The 17,084-nt window shown below is 38.9% G+C and overlaps 1 protein-coding gene across 8 annotated transcripts in view; it reads right to left on the bottom strand.

Moving 5' to 3' along the window:
• The window catches only part of galnt13 (UDP-N-acetyl-alpha-D-galactosamine:polypeptide N-acetylgalactosaminyltransferase 13), a 128,202-nt gene that overhangs the window by 75,628 nt on the left and 35,490 nt on the right, over positions 1-17,084 (bottom strand). For 7 of the 8 annotated variants that reach the window (XM_062069988.1, XM_062069986.1, XM_062069984.1 and 4 more), the window contains exons 4-7: positions 10,436-10,602; positions 5,457-5,664; positions 2,900-3,070; positions 1,944-2,061 (exon numbers count right to left, since the gene is read on the bottom strand). In XM_062069988.1, coding sequence (XP_061925972.1) covers positions 1,944-2,061; positions 2,900-3,070; positions 5,457-5,664; positions 10,436-10,602 — 664 coding nt within the window. Of the gene's footprint in view, positions 1-1,943; positions 2,062-2,899; positions 3,071-5,456; positions 5,665-10,435; positions 10,603-15,413; positions 15,509-17,084 lie in introns of all 8 variants that reach the window. The other variant, XM_062069990.1, reaches the window with a different exon arrangement.

Below are 17,084 nucleotides of genomic sequence, written 5' to 3' on the forward strand. Positions count from 1 at the left end.
CAGATTATAATTATTGGTTTGCAAAAAATATTTTGCCGACCAATTAGGTGAAATTACATAATTTCCCATGGCACACCAAACAATATCTCACGGTACACTAGTGCGCCACGGCACAGTGGTTGAAAAATACTGCTCTAAGGAATGTCCATGTGACTTTATAATTGTTTTTGTTGTGAAATGAATCAAAGCACAATAATATTAATAACGTGATAATCGTGAAACCGTGATTATTACTCTGACTATAATGATACAGCCAAAATCCATATACTATTTATCATTGCCGTTATTGTAAATTTTGGGTACATACATGAAGTACACATTAGTTCTGGATGCTGCAGGATCATAATCTAGTGTTTTCTGTGGTGCTACATATGTGAGTTGAGCAGATACTGTGCAGTGGAAAAGCTGTATTAGACTTTTTCTTGAACACTGTCAAAAAAACGGTTGCTCATGTGTTCAAATCAGGTGGTTATTAAATTTAAGAATACTGTATACCATGACAACAGACTAAAACATGCCCCAATATCAGATTGATATGTGCATAAAAAGAACCGCAAGGTACACTTTCCAAGAGGAGCAACCAGACATATCCCCACCAAAAATGGCTACCATGAAATGTTTTGTCAAATTAAGAAGTGATTAAAAATGTTGTTGTGCTTCATCTATCATGAAGCACAACAACAAGAAACAACAGTTGCCATGGAGATGGAGAGGTGTGTGAGAATACAATCTCTGCCACTAAGAAGAATTTCCTCATGATGGTGATTCTCATGATAGACATCCAAAAGCAGTGTATCATCAGCCTAGCAGTAATGATGAACTTTTCATAAATTCCAAAGAAGGCTTTTTCCAAGCTTTTTCACATTTATGCTTATTGAAAATCGAACTGAAACCCAGCGCAGCATCAAAAAGGCAAGACAAAGCACAAATGGTATTTTCATATAGTCTGCTTAATAAACAGATGGGCTTTAATTCAGATTTTGTGTCAATAGCAACAAAAAAGTGGAAAAACTATATTGTCTACAACAGTGTTTTTCAACCACTGTGCCGCGGCACACTAGTGTGCCGTGAGATATAGTCTGGTGTGCCGTGGGCAATTATGCAATTTCACCTAATTGGTCCAAAAAATAATTTTTGCAAATCAATAATTATAATCTGCAAATAATGTGCCGTTGCTTAGTGTCTGTGCTGTGTAAAACTCGTCAGGGTAACCACGTAATACTCCATGTCAGTAGGTGGCAGCAGGTAGTTAATTGCTTTGTAAAAGTCGGAATGTGTCGGGTGAGACGAGGATGGTTTGTTGTGATCCCAATATGCAGACCACAGATGGAAGCAGTGTGCAGGTAAAAAGGTATGTGATGCTTAAACCAAAAATGAACAAAAAGGAACAAAAAGGAAAGGGCAAGGAAAAGGCAATGGCTATGCAAAACAAAAGTAAAACTGAACTGGCTACAAAGTAAACAGAAACAGAATGCTGGACGACAGCAAAAACTTACGGCGTCCACAAAGTACATCCGTACATGACATGACAATCAACAATGTACACACAAAGAAGGATAGCAACAACGTAAATAGCCTTGCTTGCTAACGCAAAGCAAGTGCGTGGAATAGCACTCAAAGGAAGACATGAAACTGCCACAAGAAAGCACCAACAGAACAGGAAGGGCCACCAAAATAACAGCGCAAGACAGGAACTAAAGTATTACACACAGGAAAACACCAACAAACTCAAAATAAGGCACAACGACCTGGTGGAGTTTCATTTTTTAACATTTTCTGCTGGTGGTGTGCCTCTGGATTTTTTCACGAAAAAAATGTGCCTTGCCTCAAAAAAGTTTGAAAAACACTGGTCTACAAACACCACCTTCTTCGGGCTGGGCACCAACTAATATGTGGATTTAAATGAAGTGTGTATGAAAATGGTAAAACGTGCTGTCACTCACTCTGAACGACATCTCTAAGTTCTCTCCACCCCAGATATCCATCCCTGGATCGTAGCTTCCTATTTCTTCAAAGTATGTTTTGTCTATAGAGAACAGCCCTCCTGCCATGGTGGGGGTTCTGGAGAATAACATAGAATTAAACAACAACCAATTCATTGTCTCCCATACATTCATTTATTTGTGGTGGTACGCCACAGATAAGTTTGTACCGCCACAAATATATTGGGCGCTCCCTGTTAAGAATCCTTCCTGCTTGTGCAAGTTTATGGATGGACTCTTTTTGAAAACTTTTACTTTAAAAGTCTCACTTCCGATTTCCCTTATTTTGCATCCACAGTCAATAATGCAAATAATATGATGGTGTAATGTATATCACCAGACTCTGCATTAAAAACAGCTACTTTTACCAGTGATTATGTTACTGCATGTCGCACATTGGTGTTATGCGCATGTAAAGATTAAATGAATATAATACTTTATCTTAACTTTTTTTTGTGTTTTCTCATACCCTGAAGCAGAGGGGGGGACCTCCTGACACATTTACTTAATGTCTAAATAAGGGATGTTGTCTCGCTGTGACGTCAGTACATAGCCAGACTGCAAAACCCAGTGAACAGAGGTATCCAAAACTGCATGTAAGCTTATGCCAAAATGCATGATGATTTGAAGTTTTGGCATTGTAACAACATGCATAAATCATAAATTCATCATAGTTCCCCCATAAATATTGTGCTCATATAAATGTGTAAAAACAACATTGTCCTTTTATGCTTGCATCATAAGTGACAGTTTGTTTTTCTATTTTATGAGTGTTACTGTGGGGATGAAATTAACTGTGGTAAACCCTTTTTGTGCAACCTCACTCCCTCTCGGTCTCTGTTCAGACCATTTCTCCCAAAAGCGAAGTCAGTCATTTATCCCAAGCTTTTAAATGAAAGAAGAACTATTTTGTTTACCTGACAGGAAGTGTTCTGTCGCCCTTGCGCCGATCCATCTCCCGCTGAGGAACAGGGTACCAGCGAAAATTCAGCTTCCAGTTAAATCCCCCGTAGGTCATATCAGAGCCGGCCAGGTATTCGAAGGACTCGTCACTGATGACGTCAATGATGGGACACACTACTGCTGTCCTGAAACAAAAAAAACACATAATCACTAAGCGTAAATAGACTCACAGTAATTACTAGTGATGTGCGGATCGATACTTAAATATCGATACCGCCGATACCAGAACATTATACTCTAATATCCATCCATCTATTTTTGTCCTTCTCGTCTCTAAAATTAAATAATCAATACTTCTGATACTTTAGTTCAGGGGTGTCCAAACATTCCACCAAGGGCTGCATACTGAAAAGTCAAAGAATGCAAGGGCCATATTGATATATATATTTTTTTTTTAAATGCTAAAAACAAATATTGTGTTAGCTTAGTATTATAAGTATATTATCAATATTAATAATGATTTCCAACATTTCAGATTTTTATCATTTTATACCAATTATTTTTGCTCTTTTATTCTTAAATTTTTATCCATCCATCCATCTTCTTCCGCTTATCCGAAGTCGGGTCGCGGGGGCAGCAGCCTAAGCAGGGAAGCCCAGACTTCCCTCTCCCCAGCCACTTCGTCCAGCTCTTCCCGGGGGATCCCGAGGCGATTCCAGGCCAGCCGGGAGACATAGTCTACCCAACATGTCCTGGGTCTTCCCCATGGCTTCCTACTGGTCGGACGTGCCCAAAACACCTCCCTAGGGAGGCGTTCGGGTGGCATCCTGAGCAGATGCCCGAACCACCTCATCTGGCTCTTCTCGATGTGGAGGAGCAGCGGATTTACTTTGAGCTCCCCCCGGATGGCAGAGCTTCTCACCCTATCTCTAAGGGAGAGCCCCGCCACCCGGTGGAGGAAACCAATTTCGGCCGCTTGTACCAGTGATCTTGTCCTTTCGGTCATAACCCAAAGCTCATGACCATAGGTGAGGATGGGAACGTAGATCGACCGGTAAATTGAGAGCTTTGCCTTCCGGCTCAGCTCCTTCTTCACCAAAACGGATCGATACAGCGTCCGCATTACTGAAGACGCCGCACCGATCCGCCTGTCGATCTCACGATCCACTATTCCCTCACTCGTGAACAAGACTCCGAGGTACTTGAACTCCTCCACTTGGGGCAGGGTCTCCTCCGCAACCCGGAGATGGCACTCCACCTTTTTCCGGGCGAGAACCATGGACTCGGACTGGGAGGTGATGATTCTCATCCCAGTCACTTCACACTCAGCTGCGAACCGACTTAAACTTACATTTTTACTGTTTATTTTTTCCCCATGTAAGTATAGAATAAAAATAATTGAAATAATAGTAATAATGGTAATAATAATATGGTTGTGTAACTGCATAACCTAGTGTATAAAAAAATCTGCCTGTATTCAGTTACATATTTAACAGTGTTTATTTTTGTTATTGTAACTATTCAAATTAAATCATTCAAAAATAGGATTTTATTTTTTTATTAACTATCTAACTATCCATCCATCCATCCATTTTCAACCGCTTATTCCCTTCGGGGTCGCGGGGGGCGCTGGAGCCTATCTCAGCTACAATCGGGCGGAAGGCGGGGTACACCCTGGACAAGTCGCCACCTCATCGCAGGGCCAACACAGATAGACAGACAACATTCACACTCACATTCACACACTAGGGCCAATTTAGTGTTGCCAATCAACCTATCCCCAGGTGCATGTCTTTGGAGGTGGGAGGAAGCCGGAGTACCCGGAGGGAACCCACGCAGTCACGGGGAGAACATGCAAACTCCACACAGAAAGATCCTGAGGCCGGGATTGAACTCACGACTACTCAGGACCTTCGTATTGTGAGGCAGACGCACTAACCCCTCTGCCACCGTGCTGCCACAACTATCTAACTAAACTTTGTTTATATTTAAAGTACATTTTATTTTGAGCACTTGTAATGTTTTAGATCAGGGGTGTCTAAACTTTTTCCACCAAGGGCCGCTTACTGGAAAGTCAAGTTTGGGGGACCATTTAAAAAAATTAGATACTATTCTAAAAACAGGTATCTATATTTAAAGACAAAATTATGTGTTATAGCTGACTATGTATATTATTATTATTATTAGTTTAAAGATGTCAGCTTTTTCTCATTACATTCTGATTTTTACCGTTGTTTTGTAGCTATAATTGTTATTTGAAAACACACAACTTTTTACATTTTTGCAGACACATTTAGTATATTTGCACAAATTATCGGTATTGGATTGGTATCACTGATACCAGCCCAAATTTTACTCAGTATCGGATCGGAAAGAAAATCAGTGGTATCGCACATCACTAGTAATTACAGTTTGTATTCATGTAAACATTGTGAAAAAACGTCAACCAAAACAACCAGCCACTAAAGTAAAATATATTATTTGTTAAACAATGTGAGAGATTGAAGAGGCAGTTCATAAAAGGTCAAACTTAGTTCCTTACAATATTTGATTTGTCAATATGTCTCCCACCTGTCCTCTTTGATGCGGACCAGCAGGGGTTCCAACCACCCGACAGTACATTCACAGTGGGCGTCCAGGAAAGTGATGACCTGTCCCCTCGTGGCAGCCGCTCCCCTCAATCTAGCTCGGATGAGACCTGTACGCTGCTCCATCCTTAGGATTTTTACTGGTACATCCAGTGTTTGCGCATAATCCTCCAACTTTTTACCTAAGAAATCTGAATTACAGCAAAATAAACTTAACTAAGCAAGAAATGAATCCCTTAGTCAACTACAGAAGGCTATTTTTTTAATCTCATATTGTATTGTCCATCTTAAACCTCTCATAATATATTTTCTAACAATTTTAAATATGTTTTTGAGCATTTAGACCATGCCTGGGCAATTATTTTGACTCGGGGGGCCAAATTTAGAGAAAAAAATGTGTCTGGGGGTCGTTATATCTATCTATCTATCTATGTATACACATTAGGGCTGTGAATCTTTGGGTGTCCCACGATTCGATTCAATATCGATTCTTGGGGTCACGATTCGATTCAAAATCGATTTTTTTTTTTCAATTCAACACGATTCTCGATTCAAAAACGATTTTTTTCCCGATTCAAAACAATTCTCTATTCATTTAATACATAGGATTTCAGCAGGATCTACCCCAGTCTGCTGACATGCAAGCAGAGTAGTAGATTTTTGTAAAAAGCTTTTATAATTGTAAAGGACAATGTTTTATCAACTGATTGCAATAATGTAAATTTGTTTTAACTATTAAATGAAACAAAAATATGACTTATTTTATCTTTGTGAAAATATTGGACACAGTGTGTTGTCAAGCTTATGAGATGCGATGCAAGTGTAAGCCACTGTGACACTATTGTTCTTTTTTTTTAATTTTTTATAAATGTCTAATGATAATATCAATGAGGGATTTTTAATCACTGCTATGTTGAAATTGTAACTAATATTGATACTGTTGTTGATATTATTAATTAAATTTAGTTTCACTACTTTTGGTTTGTTCTGTGTCGTGTTTGTCTCCTCTCAATTGCTCTGTTTATTGCAGTTCTGAGTGTTGCTGGGTCGGGTTTGGTTTTGGAATTGGATTGCATTGTTATGGTATTGCTGTGTATTGTTTTTTTGGATTGATTAATTTCCCAAAAAAAAAAAAAAAAAAAAATGTTTTAAATTTAAAAAATAAATAAATAAAATAAAATAAATCGATTTTTTTTAAATGAGAATCGATTCTGAATCGCACAACTTGAGAATTGCGGTTCGAATTTGAATCGATTTTTTCCCACACCCCTAATACATATATATATATATATATATATATATATATATATATATATGTATACATATGTGTGTATATGTGTGTGTATATATATATATATATATATATATATATATATATATATATATATATATATATATATATATATATATATATATATATATATATATATACACATATACACACATATGTATACATATATATATATACATACACATACTTTTTTTTCTGAATGAGACACCCAGAATGTACATTAAAATAAAGAATGTGGGATTCACAATATTTACTATAAACGATAAAACACTGAATATTGACAATATATGAACGTCACACACCCTCTCGATCGACATATTTTACAATCAAGCGAAACGCAACAAAAATGCAACACACACAGCGAAATATGAATGCGAAGGGTAAAAAAAACCCAACACCTACCATCTGAAACATCTGATATGTCACTAAGCTTTAGAACTTTGTTGTAAAAATCTGGCCGCTCTGGAAACACTCTGTGGAAACACTGGCCACCCACACAGCTGTGACTTATATTACCATAGTAACTAATTGGATTACCATAGTAACTGGTATATCATGCAAAAGTGCAGATTCCAACCATTGAAATTAGAGATAAATGCTTTAAAATGTAATATCGGAAATTATCAGTATCGGTTTCAACCTCCCGATTTTCCCGGGAGACTCCCGAATTTCAGTGACCCTCCCAAAAATCTTCCGGGTCAACCATTCTCCCGAATTTCTCACGATTTCCACCCGGACAACATTATTGGGGGCGTGCCTAAAAGGCACTGCCTTTAGCGTCCTCTACAACCTGTCGTCACGTCTGCTTTTCCTCCATACAAACAACGTGCCGGCCCATTCACATGATATATGCGGCTTTTACACACACATAAGTGAATGCAAGGCACACTTGATCAACAGCCATACAGGTCACACTGAGGGTGCCCGTATAAACTACTTTAACACTGTTACAAATATGTGCCACACTGTGAACCCACACCAAACAAGAATGACAAACACATTTCGGGAGAACATCCGCACCGTAACACAACATAAACACAACAGAAAAAATACCCAGAACCCCTTGCAGCACTAACTCTTCCGGTAAGCTACAATATACACCCACCGCTACCACCAAACCCCGCCCCCCTCCCCAACCCTAAGTCATTAAAATGTCAAAAACAAGTCAAATTATTATTTAAAAAATTGTATTTAATGCTTACAGTACATCTCTACAGTATATCAACTTCAGGTTGATATAAAGTTAAAAGTTTATTAAAAGTTGTATGCCTTTTCTGTCAAAGACAACTTTGTTTATTATAATAAAACTAAAAATATGCAGTATTTCCCCCACTGCCCAAAACATTCAGAAAGCAACGTTTGATGTGAAGTAATTATAGCCTTTAAAAGATCAATAATGCAGGACACCATTGATTTTAATTCATTATTATTTTTGAGTAATCACAGTGAAAAGATAAATAAAATCCCAATAAATATATTTGGGATCCAAAAGGTGCCTCACTCATAAAGTGATACATTTGTATTAGGTTTTATTTACTTTCAACACTTAAGTTACGAGATCAACTTCAGAAATAACTGTCGATTTTACTTTTGAACTATTATTTTGTTTGTTTTATGTTCTTTTGTCAAATAAAACATTGATGTTTTTGTATAGCAACCACACAATATATGCAATATTTTCCACAAAAAACATTTTAAAGTGAAATATTTGAAATAATTGGAGCCTTGAATAGGTCAATAATTCATTATAACATTGATTTATTTTATTTTTTTTAGCAATGGCAAACAAATAAAAATAAAGATAGACAAAAGAAAAAAAACAGCCTGCATGGCAGCTTTGTGTCAACATTGCAACTTTTTCTAGTTAGATCTCACCTCATTCCACTTTTTTTAATGTTTTTGTTTTATTTTTGCAATAGCATTTCCAGAATGTGTGGCGGGCCGGTAGACAATTAGCTGCGGGCCGCAAATGGCCCCCGGGCCGCACTTTGGACACCCCTGAACTAGATACTGCATATATGGCTCTCAACTTGGCTCTAAACATATGAAACACAGCATAAAACCCGACATAATCGCTAGAAAGAATTTTGTATCTGAGGAGTAAGGATTGTTTTAAATTTGCCGTCTTAAAAAGCTCACAAGAGCTGAAAGATACAACCATCTCATTTGTCGGCACCCCAGTGAAAGTGGACATTGTAAGTCACCGTTTTAGGTTCGCATTTGAAACGTTAAGCAATAGTGCTACATGAGAACGCTCCAAAGCTTTCACGAGGTCTGTTATTAGTAGTAACAAATCCAGAAAGTGCTCTCTTTCCTGTTGTTGCTGACAGAAGTAGTATTTGTTGCTATGCGCTTTGTAAAATCAATGCACCCATGCAGAAAAAAGTTTGGGTAATGCTTAAAATGAGCAAAATACTGTAAATATTACGTGTAATTAAGAATGTGCCCGTTACTACTTTACATACATATTTACAGCATGTAAATGGTGGAGGTTTTAAGATGTTTTTAGAGGGCTTTAATGACGGTATAGATTAATCGCAACAGAAAAAGTGCAGTTAAGGTTAGTTTTTCGCTGAAAAAAAAAAAAATGATCAAACTTAAATCTCTAAAGTCTTTAGCGTACAGACATTCAGTATATTAAGCAGAGCTCAAGGCTTTATTTTAAGGTGTTAAGCGAACCAATTTTTTATTTTTTTTTACAAAGCTGTCCTCCAGGAGGAAATAGGTTTTTCCTTTATGATAGTGCATATTTAAAACCAGAAACTTCAACTGTCTAAACCAGAGGTCTTCAACAGGAAGATTGTGACCCCTAAGGCTCCGCAAAGGTACTGCAGGGGGGCCGTGAAATCTTTGATTAGACTTAGAAAAAATATTTCTATATAATATTTCTTAATATTCCCCATGTAATTTTTCCACAAATTTAAATGTATTTAACTACACATTAACATTGATCCAACTCACTGTAGTGTAGTTGCAGTGAATATGAAGATCAATAAGTATATTATATTCATGTTAGCATTTAAGATAGCTAGTGATTATTGCACTGGTTGTCATCTAGCAATTACCAGCCCAAACTGCTGGGGATTAATAAACTAGTAGCCAGCTAGCGATTAGCATGCTAGTTGCCAGCTAGATTAACTGCCCGAGTTGCCAGTTAGCGATTAGCCTGCTGGTTGCCAGCCAGCTATTAGTCGCACAACGCTAAATTATTTGAACATATTACTGCTCAATATTAAGGTATTTTAGGAGAGTTTTAATTTCATACTAAAACCCAATTTTAAATTAGATATAGAAGTAGAGGGTTCGAAGCTCCGTCTTTCCGTCAGTTTGGCGGTCCTTTGTTTTGAGAAACGTTAAAGACCTCTGGTCTAAGCACCTCTTCTCTCAGAAGTGGACTAACAAATTAAATGGGAGAAATGATCAATAGTTCTCATGTTTGGTGTTCAAAACAAGCTCCTAGGAAACATATTACTGTTAAAACATACATTTTGCATGAAATTATACATTTAACAACGCAGTTACAGTACTGTATATGTCCAAGAGTAAATACTGCCATGCTGGAGAGAATAATACCATTAGAGTAAAACCCTTAATTGATTAAGTGTTCTCTGTCTTGTTATCTGGGCTTGGTCACTTATTTGACATGGTTGAGTACAGGGTCATTCACCAACCTCTCTCACTGAAGTCATCCACCAGTAGAATTTCCACAAGCAAGTGCCTAGGAGAGCGGGTGATGACACTATGGACTGTCCGCAGCAATGTGCTCCATGCCTCATTGTGGAACACGATGACTATGCTGGTGTTTGGCAAGTTGTCAGGGTATACCTTAGTTTTACAGCTAGTCAGACAAAAAGACAAAGCCAGTGATTAGTACATGAGTATCAAATGCTCATACAGCAGAGGAGAATACAGAGGTACCTCAGTTTTTGCATGTCCCAGTTTTTGTATAATTCTGTTATTGACTAAAATGATTGCCAAAAATATGTCTCGGTTATCATCCATTTGCCCATGTATTATCCGTTGAATGGGAGCCCAACATAGAATCCCACGCATTGTGGACTATCTGTGAAGAATGGATAGTGGTTCTTTAGAGTAGGGACACTATAAACTGATTCCAGCCAGGGAATCCTTTAATCATCTTTATTATGTACGCGTGGGCAGTTTATTTATTCAAATAACTCACACAGAATGATGTACAACTCCATATTAGTTTTGCCCCTATATTGTGTGCTCCCTCGCTAATATAGTAGGTTGCTGGCATTCATTACTGACATGATCAGGCGTTCAAATGTGCTGGGTAATTCTGCGTGTTAGGCGTACATGTTTTTACACAGTCATCTTCTTTAAAAATTGGAGTTCTCTGCTTTTTAAAAAATTTACTTCAACTGCAAAACAAAATAATAATAGCAAAGTAATGCTTTGGGATGTGCCAAGACCTCAGACATAGCAGTTTGATAAAAATATAGAAAAACGTTTTTGAAGCCTCTGTGGCCAATTCAGTTATGACGAAGGCTGAATTATTAGACTTTTTAATTCTCATGGTGAGAGCATAGGTCAGCAGAAAACTAAAAAATATGCCCAAGAAAATTAGTTTTTCCAGAAGTAGGTGAGGCCCCAATTGTATTATGTTCTCATGAGGGCGGTTACTTGTGCCACATTTTGACAACCCCTGATTTAATGTACAACATACCCATGTATTTGAAATGACAGCCTCTGGGTTTTTAATGCATTCCAATAAATAACAAAATGCACATGCAATACAAGGAGTCTTTTTACACGTTTCTTATTTGTTAATGTCATTAAGACTTTCTGTTTTAGTTCAAGCTTTTTACACCACGGGTAGTTGACCTCCTTTTACACTTGTATGGCTGTTAAGAATGTTGAAAAGTTCCTTGAAATATTGCTTGTGAAAGTAATAAAGGTCTTATGAGTTTGAGATATTCTTAACACTCGACGACAGGGCCAAATCACTCCAGTTCTGTGCTCTCTGCACTGGCTTTCAGCCCGTTTTGGAGTGGATTTCAAATGTTAAATGTTTGTTTTTAGGGCAGTTCATGGTACTGCTCCATCTTATTAGTGTGAGCTATTAAACAACCATCGAGCTCTCCGGACTGCCAACCAACAGCAACTTGAGGTTTCAAAGCTCAAATACAAACAATGGGCCGAAAGCTGGTGCTAGACTCTGGACAATCTTAAATTTGGATTTGTTTAAAACTAAACTTAAGACCTACTAATTCAAAGCTGCATTTGGTTCCTATGATTACAGTCATTTTTTACTTAATTTTCTATTGTTTGTATTTTCTTATTTTGATTATTTTGTGCTTTTATTTTATAATGTTTCTTTCTTGCACTGTTGTCCATCACTTTAGTTCAGCGCTTGCTGATGTAAAGGATTTTAAAAATCTAGTTTAATTGATTTATTTAACAGAACTCAATTGGAAATGTAGTTTTAAAGGTTGGGCATTCTCTTAGTAACCCAACAAGCATCACTTGAGATGTCTGAAAATATGCTTCATAAAGAAAGAGGAGAATGAAAAACTAGTATTGACATCAGTACCAACATGTTCTTGGATAGTTGATAAGATGCCCATCAGTGGTGACAATTGAGATGAACACAAATCGGCACCTTAGTGAATGATTCTGAATACAGAATGACAATGGGAGTGAAAGCTAGTGAAAGATGCCACTGGAACAGACAGCATTTCTACTTTAGTCCTATCTATTCAGAGTGACAAGACTGACTGACACAACTAGGCCAGAAGGTTGCCCTCCAGCATAAAAACGTTATTGCCAGCGTTTTAGAAATCCTGCAAAGCTGTGGAAAATGTCCGGCACACAGGTGCTTAAAAAAATGACAAGGCTGTTGCAATATTTTTCAGTAGAAACGATAGACGTCTTTTGCACTGTCCGCAAAGTTATTTGTATTATAATTTTAAATGACAGGGTTTACAGTTCATTGGTACAGACCCTAGGAGCGATACAATGTGGTATACAAGTGTCTAGTTTATTTCTCACATTTAGACAGACACTGCATAATAAACTGAATCAAAGCGCTCCTGTGGGGAAGGTCTATTGCAGTAATTCGACATGAATTGCACAATGATCATGTGACCAAACGAGTATCCCAGCAGTAGGAGATGAATGAGCTTACATTTGACCCAAATAGCTCCTTCCATTGTTAAGAATTAGGATACGAATCCTCACAAAAGAAAGCCAGCCTGTTGCTTTGCTGAGATATCTGAACAGTATCTAGAACAGCCTCCTCTTTTGAGATATTTTGAATTAACTGTCAAACAATCAATCATTGGATTTTGTTAAGGACTCAAAATTTTGCATAGGTGTGGATGAATGGTTGTTTGCCGATGCGTGCACTGTGATTGACTGGCGACTACTTCAAAGCCAGGGCAAGAACTTAGCTTGAATTGCTGCCGGTAGACGTTGGAATGTGCCTAGTCCCTATGTCAACACTATGTCACCGGTTCTGTTCATCATCTTTCAAGTTTTTTTAGTTTTAAACAGATGCAGCCAAAGTAAAGAGGGCATCCAGTTTGTTAGCGTGAGGATTGTTTTCAAAATGTGGATAATCAAGTTAGACTTAGACTTAAGAGACTTAAAGGCCTACTGAAATGAAATTGTTTTATTTAAACGGGGATAGCAGATCTATTCTATGTGTCATACTTGATCATTTCGCTATATTGCCATATTTTTGCTGAAAGGATTTAGTATAGAAAAACGACGATAAAGATGGCAACTTTTGGTATCTGACAAAAAAAAGCCTTGCCCCTACCGGAAGGAGGAGCTCATTTCCGCAAAGTTCCCTATTGTTTACAGTGATGGCGGCCAGAAGTGAGAGCGATTCGGACCGAGAAAGCGACGATTTCCCCATTAATTTGAGCGAGGATGAAAGATTCGTGGATGAGGAACGTTAGAGTGCAGTTCAAGACATATCTTTTTTCGCTCTGACCGTAACTTAGGTACAAGCTAGCTCATTGGATTCCACACTCTCTCCTTTTTCTATTGTGGATCACGGATTTGTATTTCAAACCACCTCGGATACTATATCCTCTTGAAAATGAGAGTCGAGAACGCGAAATGGACATTCACAGTGACTTTTATCTCCACGACAATACATCGGTGAAACACTTTAGCTATGAGCTAGCGTGATAGCATCGTGCTTTAACTGCATATAGAAACAAAAGAAATAAACCCCTGACTGGAAGGATAGATAGAAAATCAACAATACTATTAAACCGTGGACATGTAAATACACGGTTAATGCTTTCCAGGCTGGCGAAGGTTAACAATGCTGTGCTAATGACGCCAATGAAGCTAGCTTAGCAACCGGACCTCACAGAGCTATGCTAAAAACATTAGCTCTCCACCTACGCCAGCCAGCCTTCATCTGCTCATCAACACCCGTGCTCACCTGCGTTCCAGCGATCGACGGTGCGACGAAGGACTTCACCCGATCACAGATGCGGTTGGCGGCCCGGAGACGTAGGAAGTCAAGGTGAGGTTACCGGCTAGCACGTCTGCTCTCCAACAAAGTCCTCCGGTTGTGTTGCTGTAGTCCGCCGCCGCCGCTAATACACCGATCCCACCTACAACGTTCTTCTTTGCAGCCTTCATTGTTCATTAAACAAATTGCAAAAGATTCACCAACACAGATGTCCAGAATACTGTGGAATTATGAAATGAAAACAGAGCTTTTTGTGTAGGATTCTACGGGGTACCAATACTTCCGTTTAACTGACTACGTCACGCACATACGTCATCATACCGAGACGTTTCAGCCGAATATTTCCCAGGAAATTTAAAATTGCACTTTATAAGTTAACCCGGCCGTATTGGCATGTGTTGCAATGTTAAGATTTCATCATTGATATATAAACTATCAGACTGCGTGGTCGGTAGTAGTGGGTTTCAGTAGGCCTTTAAATACTAATTACTTTAAATAAATACATTACTGTACAGATAAATATATTGCACTTTTGCATATGCATCCATGTTTATGGATGTATGTTATATTGTCTTTATATTCCAGCGACTTAGTCCATTTTTGAGGGGAATTGAGGGGATCATTATGATGCGTTCAAGAGTCTTATGGCCTGAGGGAAGAAGCTGTTACAGAACCTGGAGGTCCTGCTACGGAGGCTGCGGAACCTCTTTCTAGAGTCCAGCTGTCAGGCTTGTCCCTGACAGTCTGGCTATGTCTTACTTTTCCTCTGCGTTTGTCTTTGTTTCCTGTCTTTAGTTCCTGTCAGCACTCTTATTTTGGTTCAGTTTCCTGTTTGTCTCTGAGTGCTGTCCCCTCAGCTGTGGCTGATTGTCACCTGGCCACACCTGGTGTCAATCAGCCAGCTGCTATTTATACCTGCCCTGCCCTCCAGTCACTGCTGGATTATTGTCATTCCTACTTGCCGATGTCAGTGTAGCTGTAAGCGGTAGCAGTAAGCTATCTATTGTACATGTTTGTAGCTTGCTGTCTTTTTGTTCCTCGTCTTCCAGTTCCTGTTTTCCTGGCATCCTGTTTCCTGTTCCTATAGTTCCTGGTTTGTATTTTTTCTTTATATTTTTGGACATTAAATCATGTTTTCTCGCACAATGCCTGCCGCCATCTCTGCATCTTGGGGTTGGTCAACAACACACCTTGACACCAGCAGTGAAAACAGTCCTTGGTGGGGGTGGGAGGAGTCTCTGCAGATTTTCTGAGCCCTGGTCAGGCAGCGGCTTTTTGCGATTTCCTGGATAGGAGGAAGAGGAGTCCTGATGATCTTTTCCGCCGTCCTCACCACTCTCTGCAGAGACTTCCAGTCTGTTGTGACACTTGGTGTGTCTTGAAGTACAGTGGTATCTCAACTTACACGTTTAATTGGTTAGTTGGCCGCACAGTCAGTCATGATAGTGTTTACTTCTTTCATTCAATGATCACAAGGTTTCCCCTTAATCTTAATCCATATGTATCTGATTGTAGCGCGGCATCACGGCTAAATTGAAGCCGCCACACATAAAAAATGTGTTTGTTTTTTTACGTGGAAACAAATTAAAGTAATATATTGTATGAATGGATATTAGCCTATATTATGTCAACATGATTGACTAATGATGCGCAGAAAATGTGGCCACTGATAAACTTTGATCAACCATAAGCAAGACGCAAACGAGTGTCTGGGACATCGGCGGTAAGACGAGGCCCCGGCTGGTGTGGGCGATGGGGTGGCGGCTCTCTAGCGGCGGGAACGCGCACAGCCCGGTTTTGCAAATAGAGCAAAACGATTGAACAAAAATATTTATACCAATCACTAACAACATAGATTTATTTTTAAATGTATGTAAATTATTTTTAGCATTAAAATATATATGCATCATCAAGAATTATGCAAATTATGTGATGACGTCACATTGACCACGCCCCTAGCCTTGCCCCCACCACCACATGTAGATTTGAAGCTGGGTTTCAGAAACCCTGGATCATCATCTGCTTTTTAATCTAAGCACTGTCCTTCACACTCACTTTTATAATACCTAATATTGGAAAAAAATATGTCGATCTGTAACTGTAAATTAATGCTAGCGAGGAAAACCAGATGATTTGGTGCGGATTGACAGCGTTTATTTGACATTTACTACGCCTCTAGCGGCATGGAGGTTTGTTACTTAAATAATGCTGCCGAGATAAAGCATAAAAAAATCCAACAAAGCTTGCATCTTAAAATACTTGTAATTTGAGGTACTCGGGTGTTAAGGTAACACTAGTTTGAAGATGCTGGATTAAAAATCAACACATCCGGATCAAAGGGTTCTCAATCAGAAAAAAGTGGATTGTACCCGATGGACTGTCCTGCCTCAGATGAAGTAGTTGAAGTACCTTGGGGTCGACAAGTGAGGAACGGATGGCTCGTGAGATCAATAGATGGATCCGTACAGCATCAGCAGTGACACACTATATCTAAGGCTCAATTTGAATACTTTCCCTTCCCCGTTGCTTTAGCCCTTCCTCCTTGGTTTTGCACGTTCACGTCAATCAGGTGGAGTCTGAACACTCCCTCAGGTGAGAGGAAAGGGCCAGGTGGGAGTGCCGCACAGCCCTCCAAATGAAGTTAGCTCGGGGAACTCCCTAAGATATTGAGGACTTGTTCAGAACTTACAAACTAAAAGAGCATGGAGACAGAAGTCCTGCCTCAGGTGGTGGAGTGAAGTATCTAGAGGTATTGTTGACGAGTAATGAAAGGAGGGGTTGTGAGATCCATATTTCAAAATGTGGCACAGTGAGCCTCCCTTCAGAGAACAAAATGTTGCCTAGGGCTGAGCCAATAATAC

The sequence above is a fragment of the Entelurus aequoreus genome, linkage group LG14, assembly GCF_033978785.1.
Source record: "Entelurus aequoreus isolate RoL-2023_Sb linkage group LG14, RoL_Eaeq_v1.1, whole genome shotgun sequence".
Lineage (NCBI taxonomy): Eukaryota > Metazoa > Chordata > Actinopteri > Syngnathiformes > Syngnathidae > Entelurus > Entelurus aequoreus.